This window comes from Styela clava, chromosome 15 (assembly GCF_964204865.1).
Source record: "Styela clava chromosome 15, kaStyClav1.hap1.2, whole genome shotgun sequence".
Taxonomy (NCBI): Eukaryota; Metazoa; Chordata; class Ascidiacea; order Stolidobranchia; family Styelidae; genus Styela; species Styela clava.
In genome coordinates, this window is record NC_135264.1 from 9,270,203 (window position 1) to 9,285,060 (window position 14,858).

Genomic DNA, 14,858 nt, shown 5'->3' on the forward strand with positions numbered 1-14,858 from the left:
TGAAACAATTAATAACTTGGTTATTACTGTAATTATGAAGAAACAATTAACTATTGTTATTATCGTGCAAGAGAAGCCAAATTTCAAACTTCTTCCGGATTTGAATGTAAGATAGGAAGAGAAAATGAACTTTGTAAATTGATTTTGTATTTTGCAATAACTTTGCTAATAATTCCGAATGCATGGACTAAGGTCATCACCGACCAGCAACCGCCCGAACGGCCTTTTACGAAATCGGTGATACCAGCAATGCCGTGGAATTAAATCTTTAGAGTTAAGGCTGAATAATCAGTGTGAACTTGCTTGTATTTCTAACGGATAGTATGATGTACATTTCGCAATTAAAATAAACCAATCGGAGATATAAAGTACCAACCTGCAAATTCTGAATAAGACGGCCTTGAAATTGCCATATAAACAAAACACAATCGCAGCTTCTTGGCATCTTGACAACACGAGCGCGTTAAACAGACTGACACGACTCCCGTCCATGTCGGCGTTGATTACCCCGATTATTACCCAAAGCAATTTCTAAAATGTTCGGTCCTATCAATCAACACTCGGTATTACCAATAAACACAAAATTTGTCTCAAAACCATCAGAATAACAAATATGTTTTCGAGAATGGGTAAAAATTCCCTGCAAAGAAAATTAAAATATGTTCATTATTGTTCTCGTGTTGTTTGGCCAAACGAACACAAAACATCAATATTTCGAAAAGATATTTCATTTAAAAGATTGAAATCACTTCGGGTCTTTGATAGAAGGAGACTCGAGCTGACCTTTCTCAACATCAGCATTGATGTCCGTGAGTAGAGAACTTTTTGTACAAGCATAGAATAATTGTACAATTGCGGTGTCTCAAAAATTTCATGTCGCACTTGTAGGTGGGGCACGACACCCGTACAAGTGCACATTACGTTCTTAACAAGGTTTCAATGCAACCGCCTCATAACGTAAGACAATCCGTGCTGACCTCTTGGGGTGATTCTTGTACAATTGCACATTACCTTCGTAACAAGGTTTCAATACAACCACCTCATAACGTAAGACAATCCATGCTGACCTCTTGAGGTGAATTTTTGAGCATAGACAAGACGATCATCCACAACATCAAGATAATATTCCAACAAGCACAGATTCCTAAGGAACAAACACTTTCGGATCAGGTGGGTGTTGGAACCCGTTCATCAACTTCAACATAAATAAATTAAACAACTTCTGTTATTCGTGTGATTAATGGATTGCAATAATTTTAAAAAAATCGCTACGATATCGGCAACATTATCAGCTACAAAATAACTTTGATTTATAATCCGCGACCAATTCTAAGCATAGACTTAGGATCAGGCTGTAAATTTGATGTCAATATTTTTAGTCTGTCCCAAACCTCATGTCCCAGGCCAGGTTGATAAGGACACAATGATTGAAAGACAGATAGCTATGGAGGTATGCGTTGGATTAGACTAAGGTTAGATTTATATTAGATTCTATATAGGCCTGTATTAACTTTCTAATTCAACAGAAAGGTTTTTAAACAACCAAATTGTTTAAACAAGAGATCGTACTATCCTCTGTGCTCTCAGGTCGGGCAGGGATATTGTTTTTCTCCGTGGCGCACATTATCCCGACGCAGTATTGTCATCTAGCGGCGAAGCAGTTCAACTTAGCCTACAACGAGCGTCAAATGTAAAAATGTCGGATAATAATTATATGTGAAATTGCTATTGTAAATGTGTAAACTTTATTACAGTATAGTGTCAACAAACACATTCATTCAACTCACGACAATAAACATCTGTTTTCTTTTTCAACAATCGCAATAAACTCATAAAATTAAGCAAATTGTTTACGTCGAATTACATCATAAAATGGCGCCGAACAATCAATCTTGGTAGAACCGTCAAAGCAATATGCTTAGTTCTATAAATATTATTACAGCTTGTTAATTTATTGCAGTAAATAGTACTGTTATGTGCATTTCATAATTGATTGAAATAATAAAAACATCGCGCGCCTCGAAGCAGGTGTGAGAATTTGAAGGCTTACAGATAGACCAATCTGACCTCCGTTTGGTTACTGATCAGAAAAATTACTCTTGCAATAATAAATAGAATATCTGTTTGTTGTATATTCTATATGATTCAAGGACCTTACAAAAATATATTTGTGTTAGTGTGCAGCAGGACTCTTGAAACACCTGGCCAATCCGAATACCTGTACTTGAAGTAGTATTAGGACTCACTCTACAATTGGCTTGAGTCCAAAACAAATAAGTTCACCACTTTGAAACATTTAGTTTAATTCGAAATGAGTGGTGAATAAAAAATCATCAAGAAATTTCCTCGAATCAATACGAGGCAAGCCATTGATCGAATAAATTGAGTCCTCCCACGTCAGCAAATTATTATTTATTTCAATATTATGGTTTGTACTATTAGCTATTCACCATTCACGCTCGTGAAGGATTGTTTTGGGCAGGAAGCAGGAACGACAACTGGCTGACCAAAATTGTTGAAAAACATTCTTGAGATAGGAAATTCTAATCAAACTACTGATAAGAATCTAAATTATCATTCAGATGGATACGACAAAAGCGTTTTATCTTGTATAAACTATCGATTAAAGCTTTAACAGACAATCTGACGCAAAATCTCAGACTAAGATATTTTCTCGGATATCCTTAATCTGTAAGTCTTCTTTATGTCGCTAAATAAATTGATTATTTATAGATGATTATAGATAATCATATATTTGTTCACATTGAGGCAAATATCGAAACTAAACCCGAAATATTATTGATTTACAGTATTTGATTGAGAAAACGGGGACAAAAAGCATGGCCCATATGGGTAATTCGTACGATTTGAAATTGTTCTATTTGTTGAATATGACCGGCCAAGGCTGACAGTGTATACAGGAAAAGTCATATATTTTTCAATCAATATATTATGTAGGTTGATTTGACACACATTTGGAGTCAAATCCACACAGGTTTATTATGCTGTTATATCAAACATTAATCCCAATTTTATTGATGACCGGAAAATCTCGGCGTGATTAATCATATTGGATATAAAATAAGTTCACATATTCAATATTTTGAATATAAATATGAATGCACGTGCTACAAAACACTTGTTATCCGCAAAAGTGGTGCAAGTGGTACAAAATTCTCAGTTTATCACCTGGTCCACCACGCTGCATCTGCAAGAATCAAATATCACATTACATGGGATAATGATTATATATGGTCCCCGCACATCCAACATAACATATGACGGACGCCCAACATAGCTCAGTGAGGCGTTTGTCAGTAAGTGCATTTGTATGCCAAGTTATAAATTGACAAAAATTTAAGACAAAAATTTAAAGTCTCCAAAGTTCCAGATGAGAATACATATGCTTCTACACAAATAGACGAAATAAAATTTATTATATTAAATTTTTCAGATTTTAGTCTTACATCATTGCTTAAATTAACTAATTTTTGTAGTATGAGTTTATATTCCGGCATCGGACTGGGGACCATATGCCAAAGTACTTTTCTCACTACACTCGAAAGCAAGTTACCGGTACACAAAAAGGCCTCAAACACAATTGCATAATACAATGCATATGCATAACAGTAGTGGCCGACATAAGCTGCCACCATGAGAGTAGAGTGGCAAAATGTGCGCAAATTGTTTGTTTATTTATTTCCATAAACATTTGCTTTGTAGGCAAAACTGAAAATAAATAGCATTCTCAAAGATTTATCTAAAGGAATATTTTGGAAATGCATTAAGATAGACTCAGCTAAAAGTTAAAATTTATTTTTACACCTTTATAATCCAAAAAAAAAATAAAGAATTAAATTACTAAAATTTAACAAAACAAGGAAAAAACAAATATACCAGTTTCTGTCAGCAAAAATAAGATTTGATTTTTAAAAAAATCGTGGAGAAAACGGGAGCTATTTCTGGGATCAAAGTTAGATTTGAAGACTTTTAATTCCAGAATTTTGGACACATAACATTTCCGTTTATTACTTATCGATCTTAAGATCGGTAAGTATATTGATTTATTTTTTGCTTTTGCACTGGAGATTCTACAAACAATTATCAAACATTCAGTGAATTAAACCCGTCAAATTTGTATAAATATTGTGGTATATGTAATACCACTCAAATATAGAATACAACTAAACCATTTCAATCAATTCAAAATCAATGTGTAATGAAACACGATTTGAAAACAGAATAATTATAATGATCCGTAATTCCAATATTTGTAAATTTGTTCTGGCATCAACCGCCATCAAGTCGACGGAGGATCAATGAAGCGTGAAATAATTAATTGAACAACAATAATACGTCTATCATTGTGACATAACAATCGCCTTATCCTGAATAGTGTTGGCGCCTCTTGTCAGAAATCCCAATATTTTTTAATCGTATTTATTGTAGTTTTATCGAAAATCGACTGTCGGCCGTGGATAAACTGTATTTGGGAATCGTACTCATACATTATCCGAGCATGGTTGAGAAAAACATTTGTGACAGGTATCTTGTCGCCAGAATCAATTTTACGCGATTACACACGGTATTAATTAATATTCTGTCACATTGTATTTGTTATTTTCATTCCCACGTGTATAAAATAAAAACTGTAACAAAATAGATTACATAAATCAAAGTATAAAGGCTGTCGGTTCACGGTAAAATCTTCTTTGTTTAATCTAGGATTTTGAAAATTATCAATACCCAAATTGAGTCCTGTCAGATGTATGGATTTGAATTTTAAACAGAATGAAATAGCCTTTTAAAATCAATCAATTCCCCGATCCGTATTTTATCAACACTGCATTTCAAGTACGAAATCGGTGCATTTTGAGAAAAATAATTTTTAGATTTCCTCAGACAAGCACTTTGTGCATTTTACCTGAAGTACATCCATTTATATTTTATAGAAAGTTTTTTCTATCTCGATACCATTCTGGTTTGGAAAATATCTTCTGCGGGAGACAAGTCGAATCGTCGAGCTATTATTTCACAAATATTCAAATCATATTTTCCCACAATTACACGGTAATTATATAAAGATTTTAAAAATAACAACTTTCCCTCGATGTCTATTGTTAGCAATTAGCACTCGTTACAATAACAATCCGCTGTGCTAGGGCTCGATACCCAACAGGGAGAATAAAATATAGACGCGTAAAAATACAATAGCTTAAAGACATTGTGCATTGAATGCATAATTTGCACACAAGACTATTATCAAGATTTATGTATACATTTTCCTTGACATCCACAATTGTTGACTACACGTCAGTATATATATTCGTTTTCACAAATAGGCTTCTTAATTCTAAGGTCTTGAAAACATTTACAAAGTTACTTCAAGCTTTAATATTAAAGATTTCATGTTTGAAAACAAAATTTTAAATAGAGTATCACATTTGAATGAAAAGATTCAGACGCTTTTACATTTTTGCAAATTTAATTCTGTAAGTTTTCGTTTCAGCAAAGTCAGATTTACTTGGCAATCAAATTCTAAACTGAAGGCTGTAGCTAGCCATACATATTTTTGCTTTAGCATACGGTACTCTTCATCCTACCTCTATATCGAAGACTCGAAACAGAAAAATCTGTAAGTGGCACATTACCCGAAATTATCAAATTATTTGCGAATGTTTCTTGTGGAAATTTCGCCATTTTATTTTGAAAGCAATATCTAATACCACACAAAACAATGAAAATCGTAAATTGGAAGTGTGAAAAATGAAAGAGTTATAAAATAATTATGATCATAAATTAATATTTACAAAATGCTCAATTTGTCAACAACGGTCACATGATCTCCCAATGAAATCACAATTTGTTTGCATCAGTATGTCATGCTTGGTCCAAACACAAAAAATAGAATTTGAATAATCATATATGAAATTAATATCTTCCAAGCCTGGATGGATATTGTTGAAAACAGGTCTGAATTTTTATGGTTAATAGCTGGTGTACCGTGCTGAACTGATGATCATAAAAGAAAGCGCCGATCAGGCTGATTTAGAGGACGTTTTGATTGCTTTACGGTAGTTTTACGATTGCGATATGAAGGGAGTACAATCTGTTGGTTGTGAAAAAGTGTCAGAAACAAAATACCGCTTATGTTACGTCATAAAACCACAAATTAAATGATTCTTGCTTTGACAAAGGGACAATAAAAGTTTGTAGGGTGACAATCGGCCAATTCTATATGATATAATTATAAAGGATTTATGTATGGTTCATGTCTGATAAGTTGTAATTCCCTAGCATAGCTTTGAGTCAATATTTTATTACAAAACGGTCTTTCAATTTTGTCACTTTGTTTAGAATATGTCATAATTGAATTGGTCGTAAATGACATACAAAACAAATGACTTGGTTATAGCATTTGTGACATCATAATGATCATTAAAGAATTGACTGACTATGGAGTGTCCGAAGTGAATTTGATGTCTTGTGGGTGAGTATGAGTCCGTTGAAAGTCAATCAGTGACAACAATTCAGCCGATGATTTAACTAAATATTATGTATTCTAGCATAAAAGATGTTTTTTTTACATATTTTCGACAATCAAAGCTTTCAAAAGTAAAGGAGGTGCGTGTAAACTAAAATCTGAGGAGATGCTCGGAGCTGTCGAGAAACTTAACGAGTCAATATGATTAGTAAAATAGCTAATTGTGGAAGAATGCTGCATGAGCTTATGATAACACTTCTATAACAGTATAAGTTCGGTTCGTATCAATGTATGCAAGTTTATTGGGACAAGAATGGTATGTTTCGCAATAATTGTTTTTACTTTGTGCACGAAAAAAGCCGAGTTCAAAAATCCAAACTGTTAGAAAATTGTCAAAGCGTGGCACATTAATGCGACTACCATACTTGACTGAAACTTAACAAACACGAAGGCTCAAGTTCAAAGGTGAATATTCAAGGTCAAACGCAAACACTCAAGTACAAAAACGATATTGAGTATATGCTATGCCGAATCAAAAAAGAACTAGAAAATTATTCAAGGCCACTGGCTATTGAATTACGGGTGGCTCAGTATGAAACATGATGACGAATGTGATTTTTCGCGCATATGTATTAGAAAAATATTTATTATTTCAATTATATTAAATATGACAGCTTATGACAATAAAACGTAATAAAACAAAGGCGAAAAAATCTGTTTAGTTTGATCCCAAATGAAATCTATTCAAACTTTTTCGCGCGATATCTCAGTTTAACGGTACCACGCTGAGCGTTATGGTCTCACGGTAACAGCTTTAGTTATTTTTATACCTTTCGCTGCGCAGTCTGGTATCAAGAGATACAATAGGTTTTCGCAGTTCATGTTGGGATTGTTTTGAAAACATATCTCTCTCCCGTCTGGTAGAAATAATGTATTTTTTCGTGGATAGAATATTTTTCACGTCGAGTATCTCGCACAAAAACATCGATGTGACCACAGATGTATCATAATTTGAAGTTTACTTATGCTGTGTAAGTTATAAAATGTATATATATATGTTATGATATTCAACTGACTAGTTTTGATACTATTGGCTTTGGCAACTATCTATAATAATATTAGGTAACGATATACGTAAATAGGACTGTTTAGTGTTTTTCGGATGTTTTCTGCTGCATCTTGTTGGAGAAACGATAATACTGAAAATGTCATTTTAATTTTTATGAAGCGCCATTAGTTTAAACAACTTACTGCGTACAAAGTTTCGTTCAGTTGATATGTATGAAGATACTTTTTCTGAGAGGGTTGAAATACGTCCGGTTTTGGCGGATGATAATTGGGTAGATAGACGGGTATGTGTTTTGAATATAGATGTTTGTTTTCAAATACGTCAGTTTTGTACTTTTAAAGTGTATTTGTCTAAATGGACGATTAGAACTGATTTTGAATGATACAGATTTAAGCAATCTTCCATATTAAAATTCGTTCCTAACTATGATGATAACTATGCGCTACACTCAGCTACAGGCTATAAAAAAGCATTTTGTAAATACGAGGAGGTTCAATTCTTTTTGGAGATTTTTGACACATAAAGATCCATCGCATATGAAACAGTTTGTCAATTTATTTTAGTACTACCCGTTTTGTATTTGTTTTGATTCTGTAATCATATAAAGTTTATTGAAACAAATTTGTTAAATCATAACTTTATATTGCATTATTGGGAAATGTGTGAATATACGTTCGCAGCATCGCCATTGATGAAAAATATCGGATATAAAACATCTAAAATTTTAGTTTTTAAGATTTATTTTTGACTTTAATATTTAACAACATATGTTTGTGTGTATACTATACATTTACACGTTATTGTGGGCGAGCCGTAATTATTTTTTACCTGAAATTCTAAATGCTTCACTGCACGGTCAACTATATGACGTTTGTTCATAATTTTGTGGGCTACATTTATAAGGACAAAAAATTAGTCATTATTTTAAATATATTTTTAAATATTTTTCAAACTTGGCAGGCAGAATAACAATTTAATAGAGAGTTATGAATATGCTTACGTAAAAATATCATTCTTGTCACAGAATTTTCCCAATTATTGGCAAAAATACATTATTTTATGTAAACACGAACAACCACGTGAAGACCATTTCCTTCAATACGTAGGCCGACTTTGATACTGTTTACTTAATTGTTTAATTTGGTAATTAATCCCCAAAAGAGCGTAAAATATTGGCCTCCGCTTACGCAAAAGCAGTATTTTTAGGCTTAACATAATACGCTTGAACTATGCCTTAATTTGCCTAGTTATTTCATAATTATACATGAAGATGCGTAACTAGGTAAATTAAATAATTCAATCAACTTCGGAATATGCCAGTTTGGGCAATAATAGCTAGAAAATCTATCATAAAATTAGTTATAATTATCAATTTTATTTGAGGTTAAGAATGACACAAATCAAATACGGTAAGTACTTCTTTATTTAAGCGGGAAACGGCTTTTAGTTTGCGGTAAAAATGTTGAAGGTCATCCGACGTCTGCGTCATGCCGGTGTCCGCCATTTTGTAAACAGAAACATCGAAATTTTCACTTCATCTCGGATTCTAGGAAATATATTGAAAAACAAAAGAAATAGATTCATCCGATTGGTTCAAGAATCATATTTAGTAAATATTTTATTAAGACTGGTTGCTAAAATACGATCGAATTTGAATTGTTAATTTTGTAAGAGTAACACATGACAATAATTAATTTACAAAATACTTTCATTGTTAGGTAACAAGCGGGGCGAATTTTATTAGTATGAGCGAACAATCACATTTAACCAAATTATAGCGTGTCACTTTCCAATCTAAATGAGCATTAATTTTTCCATTGTTACATCTTCAATGGCGTAATTGTCATCGCTAAATGATAAGAAGACGCGATTAGGGAAAGCATGTCATTGGTGACTTTCGTTTATACTCGATTTAAGCATGATCCGAAAATTCATTGTTTCTTTAATACACATTTCATCTAGCTTTTAAACCATGATTGAGGATAATATAACATAAGGAAGATTTTCACAAAATATCATGGATTATTTGAATAGGGTTAAATCCGTTTTATACCCGTATCGTTTTATTGTCCGTGTGGGATTAAATTTAATACGTTTTCCGCATAGAATTGAATAAATATTGATGTTACTGCCATATATTGATGGTTCAAGAAGATATTCGGTCGGGGTTTAACCTTAATTTCAACAGCTTTTATTTTTTAAAGGTCAAATATGCGGAAGCGGAAATAAATCTTACAATAAGATAAAAACTTATAGCTGGGATATTAATAAATATGTGAATATATTTAGGATTATAGAATATTCGAAGAAAGACTAATAAAAAGGTTTTAGAGCAAATAATACCAGCGAAAACCACAAATTTTGAAATTTACATCACAAAATTAGTTTATGTTCAAGTTGTCGTATTTCCATTGCTTTTAAACGAACTCTTTGTCGTAATTAGCACATATAGTCGCCGCCATTGTTACCACAAAGCTGAAAGTGACAAGAATATAATTATAGGTATCACGTATGTTAACTATGTTTGATTAGCATAATCCCCACTTTAAATCTTACAATATTTCCTAGTTATCAAACGCCGATTGGAAAGATCTGCATTTAAAAATTGAATAACGTCGTTAATAAATTGAGTAAAATTGAACGAAAATTTGGAAATATTTTAATAAAATACGATATAGATTTGAAATTTTAAAATAAAACTCACAAAATTAAGATCGTGTTTAAAAGTATTTCATCTTTATATCATATTTCAAAGTATTCCAGAGGTAAAATTTTGTTATAGCAAATTTGACTTGTGTAGTGTGAATAGGACGTGATAGCAAACCCCCGTTGCGGTGCCCGCGGCGCGTTGTCGGCTCACGGTGGCAAAACTACATTCCCATTAGTTGGAAATTATCCCATTTCATAGAATTAACCATCGCTCGTGCGAAGGATAATAGACAATGAAAAAAAGAAAGGATCTGCGAGAGAGCGATGGATCTCTATCGTCCGAGATAATAAATATAATATAGCGACAACAATCGAAATGACAGTCATATTAGTTAATGATAGCCTAGCGATCGGACAATGATATTACTAGTCAATTGCTAATTGAAATTTCCGAAATGTTTCAATAAGGGCTATATGGCAGCATGTTTATTTAAACTTTTCAGTGTCATTTTAGTTGAGAATTATTAATAATATTTTTTGTGTTAGTTTGCTCAAAACAGTATCGCAAATACTCAGAAAAAAAGTAGATTGAATATCGATGGAAGTTTCCAGCGAACATAGAAGTGCTAACAGATAGATGTAGATTTCTTCATGTAGATGTCGGTAGACATCGTTTGACATGGAAATAGAAGCACCGGACATATAAATTTCTAGTTTTTGAGATTTTAAACAAATGTAGGGAAAAGTTATTCAAAACAGAAACAGAAAAATAATCTCAAAATCCGGCTTTCGAGGTTTGCAAAAAGCATAGAAATTTTTTGAATAGCAAGGATTCAATTTGTATCTACCTATTTAAAATTATTCGTACTTATCTCTAATATAATATATATTTTTTGTTATTTCAGCAGATATTCGTATATTATAATATTCAAATATTAACGACAAATAAAGAAAAAATATATCACAATGCCACGACCAGTTCGAGAAACGTATGGCGATCAGAAACCTCCTTATTCGTACATAGCTTTGACAGCAATGGCGATTCAATCTTCTCCTGATAAAATGATGAGCCTATCTGAGATATATAAATACATTATGGAAAGATTCCCGTTTTATCGAAAGAACACTCAGCGATGGCAGAATTCGCTTCGACACAATTTATCTTTCAATGATTGTTTTATGAAAGTACCACGGCGATCGGACAGACCAGGAAAAGGAAGTCTGTGGACCCTGCACCCTACTTGTGGACACATGTTTGAAAACGGCAGTTTTTTGAGACGTAGAAAACGATTCAAAGCTTTGTCCTCTGAAAGTGACGAACCATCTCTAAACAACACCGAAGAGTCGCCGTTTGTACAACGCCATCGTCCGCAACCTTATCCAATGACAAAAAGCATGGATTTACCTAAAATGGTACCCATGGATTCGCCAAAGTTCCAGCCGCGACCAAATCCGGCTCCATCCCATATCGCCGCTTTGATGCAACACCATTATATGCAAGCTAATACTCCTATGACCCCACCTGGACTAAAAAGCGGTGTTCCCATTTTACCGCATGGAATTGGAATGCCAAGTCCACATGCCTTTGCTGCCGCTGCCTATTTTCGTAAAGCTATTGCAGAATACCAAGCCGCCATTGCATCATCGGTTATTGCCCAACAAAGTCAAATACTATCACCATCTTCAAGATCTCCAACAATGCCGATGGCTCAAGCCTCGCCTTCGTTGATGGCATTTCCTCACCTGAACGCTCTCAGCTCATTGGCCCAGGCATCTAGACTCGGGTTAGTCTCAAATCAGCAAAAAAGGCATTCAAGCGAAGTATCTGAGGAAAATGAAATTTCACCTCCAAAACCAAAAAGCAGCAAAGTCTCTTTTTCGATCGATAATATTATGAGAGGAACGTTTTCAAAAGACACTGAATCAGACAAAGAGAAGACAGAAAAATCATTTGATGAACCGAACTCAAATTCAACAGCGATTTTTAGGCCGAAAGAACAACATTCTCCAAATGTGCCAAGATCCAGTTACGATACAGAACACAGACATTCACCAGAACCGCTAACAAAGACACCAACTGAGTTTGTGGAGTCTAACAAAACACGTCATTTTAATACGTCATCACCAACGTCACAATTACGAGTAAAACACGAACGACCGGACGATTCATCATTCGAAGACATCAATTCAAATTCCCCGACTACCTCGAACACGGAAGAAAGCGAAGAACAAGTAAACGCGCTGAGAAATTTGTACCGTTACGCAGCCCGTGCATGTGGGAAACTACAGAATACCGGATTTGAGTTCCCAACCCCTCTAAATTTTTCATCGCCTATTTCAAAAGTTCAGGAACCTTCCGAATCCAGTACATCGACGCGTTCGCCTACATCACAGAGTATAACATCATGCAGCGACCAATATTCACCAATATCAAACCGATATTCTCCAGGCGAAAGTAGTCCCGATGAAAATGAACCAAAGAGCCGGAAAGAAGAGGCCTTTATTCCGAGAAAAACAATCTCGATGCCCGAAAGCTCAATTTTCCAATCGACTAGTTCACCCGTTTCATCAATGATGTATGCTTAGTAGAAAAATAACGATAATACTCAGCAACTGCGTATTCGTAATCTATTTACATAAAATTTAAAGCACGTCTAAATATTTGTGAATTACGTGCTGATTTTTTCATATTATTGCTTTATTTATTAAAATACTTCTCGCAATATTTGGAGCAAGATGATTTTGTAACTACATTACAATAAATCTTTGTACAATGGAAATATTTCCAATATTTACTGAAAATCTTCTCACCATAGCTGTATTACAAATACTGTCATTTTCAAGTAAAACCATTTTTTTCGTTTAATTTCCTTTTAATAAAAATAAATAAGCAAATATATGTAGCTTCTAATGAAAAAAATTGATTAGAGATGAGATAATTGATGTAACTTAGGACCTATTTAAACAGAGGTTTGGAAAAATTGTAAATTAGCAAGTGATAGATGGTTCACGGCGGTATGTCTATATTCAAAATAAACAGAATTTAAACATAGCGATTGGTTGCTATTAGTCTTATTCGTGGTAAAACATGCACAGTTGGTATGAAGGATAAAGACCTACTACAATATTTGTCTCCCAACTGTGCAGTTTATATGGGCATGTTAGCCTGTTTAAATATATGTACTAGGGCGGAAAACTCAAAATTAGGTGTTGTAAATGTACTAAAAGGTAGAATACAATAGATCACAGAATCGAGATTTGTTTTTGAATTACAAACAATAACTGGCCTCTGTCAGAAACATTAAATCCATGAAATTATTCAATCGATTCGGTTTTGTTTAGTTTATTAGAAGCACTTTATTCCTTGATTTACGGCTGACTCGAAATCATAGAAAAATGTTCCAATATTAAATACAAAAGCGTTGATTCGTAATAAAAAGCCTAATGTTTATTATCATTATTCTAACTAACAACAGAGATTATAAAGAAATGTACATTATTACGTCAGTACTATAAATTACCTTTCGGTATAATGTTTAAGGACACACCTGTCAAGGTGACCAATAAGATCATCAGGAAATAAATATAATCTTTATATACAAAACAACTTAATGTATCGGAATTAAAGTTTATGTCTGTATATATACCATATATTACTATTTGATCTGTAACAAAACAAAAAAATATCAGAAGTTTTACTGTAAATATTTACTATAATATGATATGAAATCTTGGTAAAGACATCGCCCAAAATACAGTTTTTCTTGCTGAAGTTACAGATTGAATACATTTAAAGTCATGAAAATAAATTTCTGACTACAGCTTTTATTTCAATAATGACATCTAGATAGATCAAAATAAAAAAGTCAACACAAAAATACTGGTCATAAAGGGTTTTGGAAAAACACAAATTCAAATTACTAAGGCTCATTTATAGCACCAAGTTCTTGCCCGGAATTTTGAAAATTACTATCAATAATTGAGAAATTCGCTATATATATCTAGCGGACGAACCCAAGCTCCAATATGATTACGAAAGAAAAAGAAATTGTTAGTTCTGTGTATTTTTTTTTTTCTAAATATCTTATAATAAAAATAGGAAAAGTATGTCAGACTATTCGTTGCCAATTACAAGGCAGCAAACATTTGAACGAATCCGATTAAACGCTTCCCAATTCCTAATCATGAAATTCAAGACATGGAGTTCGATACTTGCTATGGTGTATTGTGAATTCAATGTATCAAAACCCACGAATGTATTGTTCTTGTTTACAAAACACGATCTAAGGTATGAAGTTTCGCAAACATCAGGTAGATATAACTTGGGGTTCGTCGCGCATGACTGATTAACAAAGCTGGAGTTCAAGGGTCATAATAAACGGAAATAATGATAAAAGTGATGCGACAAAGATCATGCAAAATAAAACTAAAGTATAGAAAATTGTAGCACTATTGTAACTTGTATGCTACTGACTGAAGTTGCCCAGACTCTTGCTAAAAATTACATCAAATTGTTTTGTTGCACCATAATTAATTATGGATATTTCTAAATATTAAGCATATTTCAATATTGAATCTGTATAACATTTTGTTATGTTAATACCGGTTTGTGCAAATCGATGTCTCGAGTGCTGAACTCAAACTGAACTAGCACTG

General features: G+C 33.3%; 1 protein-coding gene across 1 annotated transcript; it reads left to right on the top strand.

Moving 5' to 3' along the window:
* Positions 1-7,521: 7,521 nt before the first annotated feature.
* On the top strand, positions 7,522-12,987 carry LOC120333903 (uncharacterized). The gene has a single exon (XM_039401299.2). It carries the CDS (start codon positions 11,169-11,171, stop codon positions 12,786-12,788), a length of 1,620 nt encoding a protein of 539 aa, XP_039257233.2. The 5' UTR covers positions 7,522-11,168; the 3' UTR covers positions 12,789-12,987.
* The last annotated feature ends 1,871 nt before the right edge of the window (positions 12,988-14,858 follow it).

Excerpts from the sequence above, each read along its gene's own strand:
- LOC120333903 (XM_039401299.2), top strand. The coding sequence starts at position 11,169 with ATGCCACGACCAGTTCGAGAAACGTATGGCGATCAGAAACCTCCTTAT.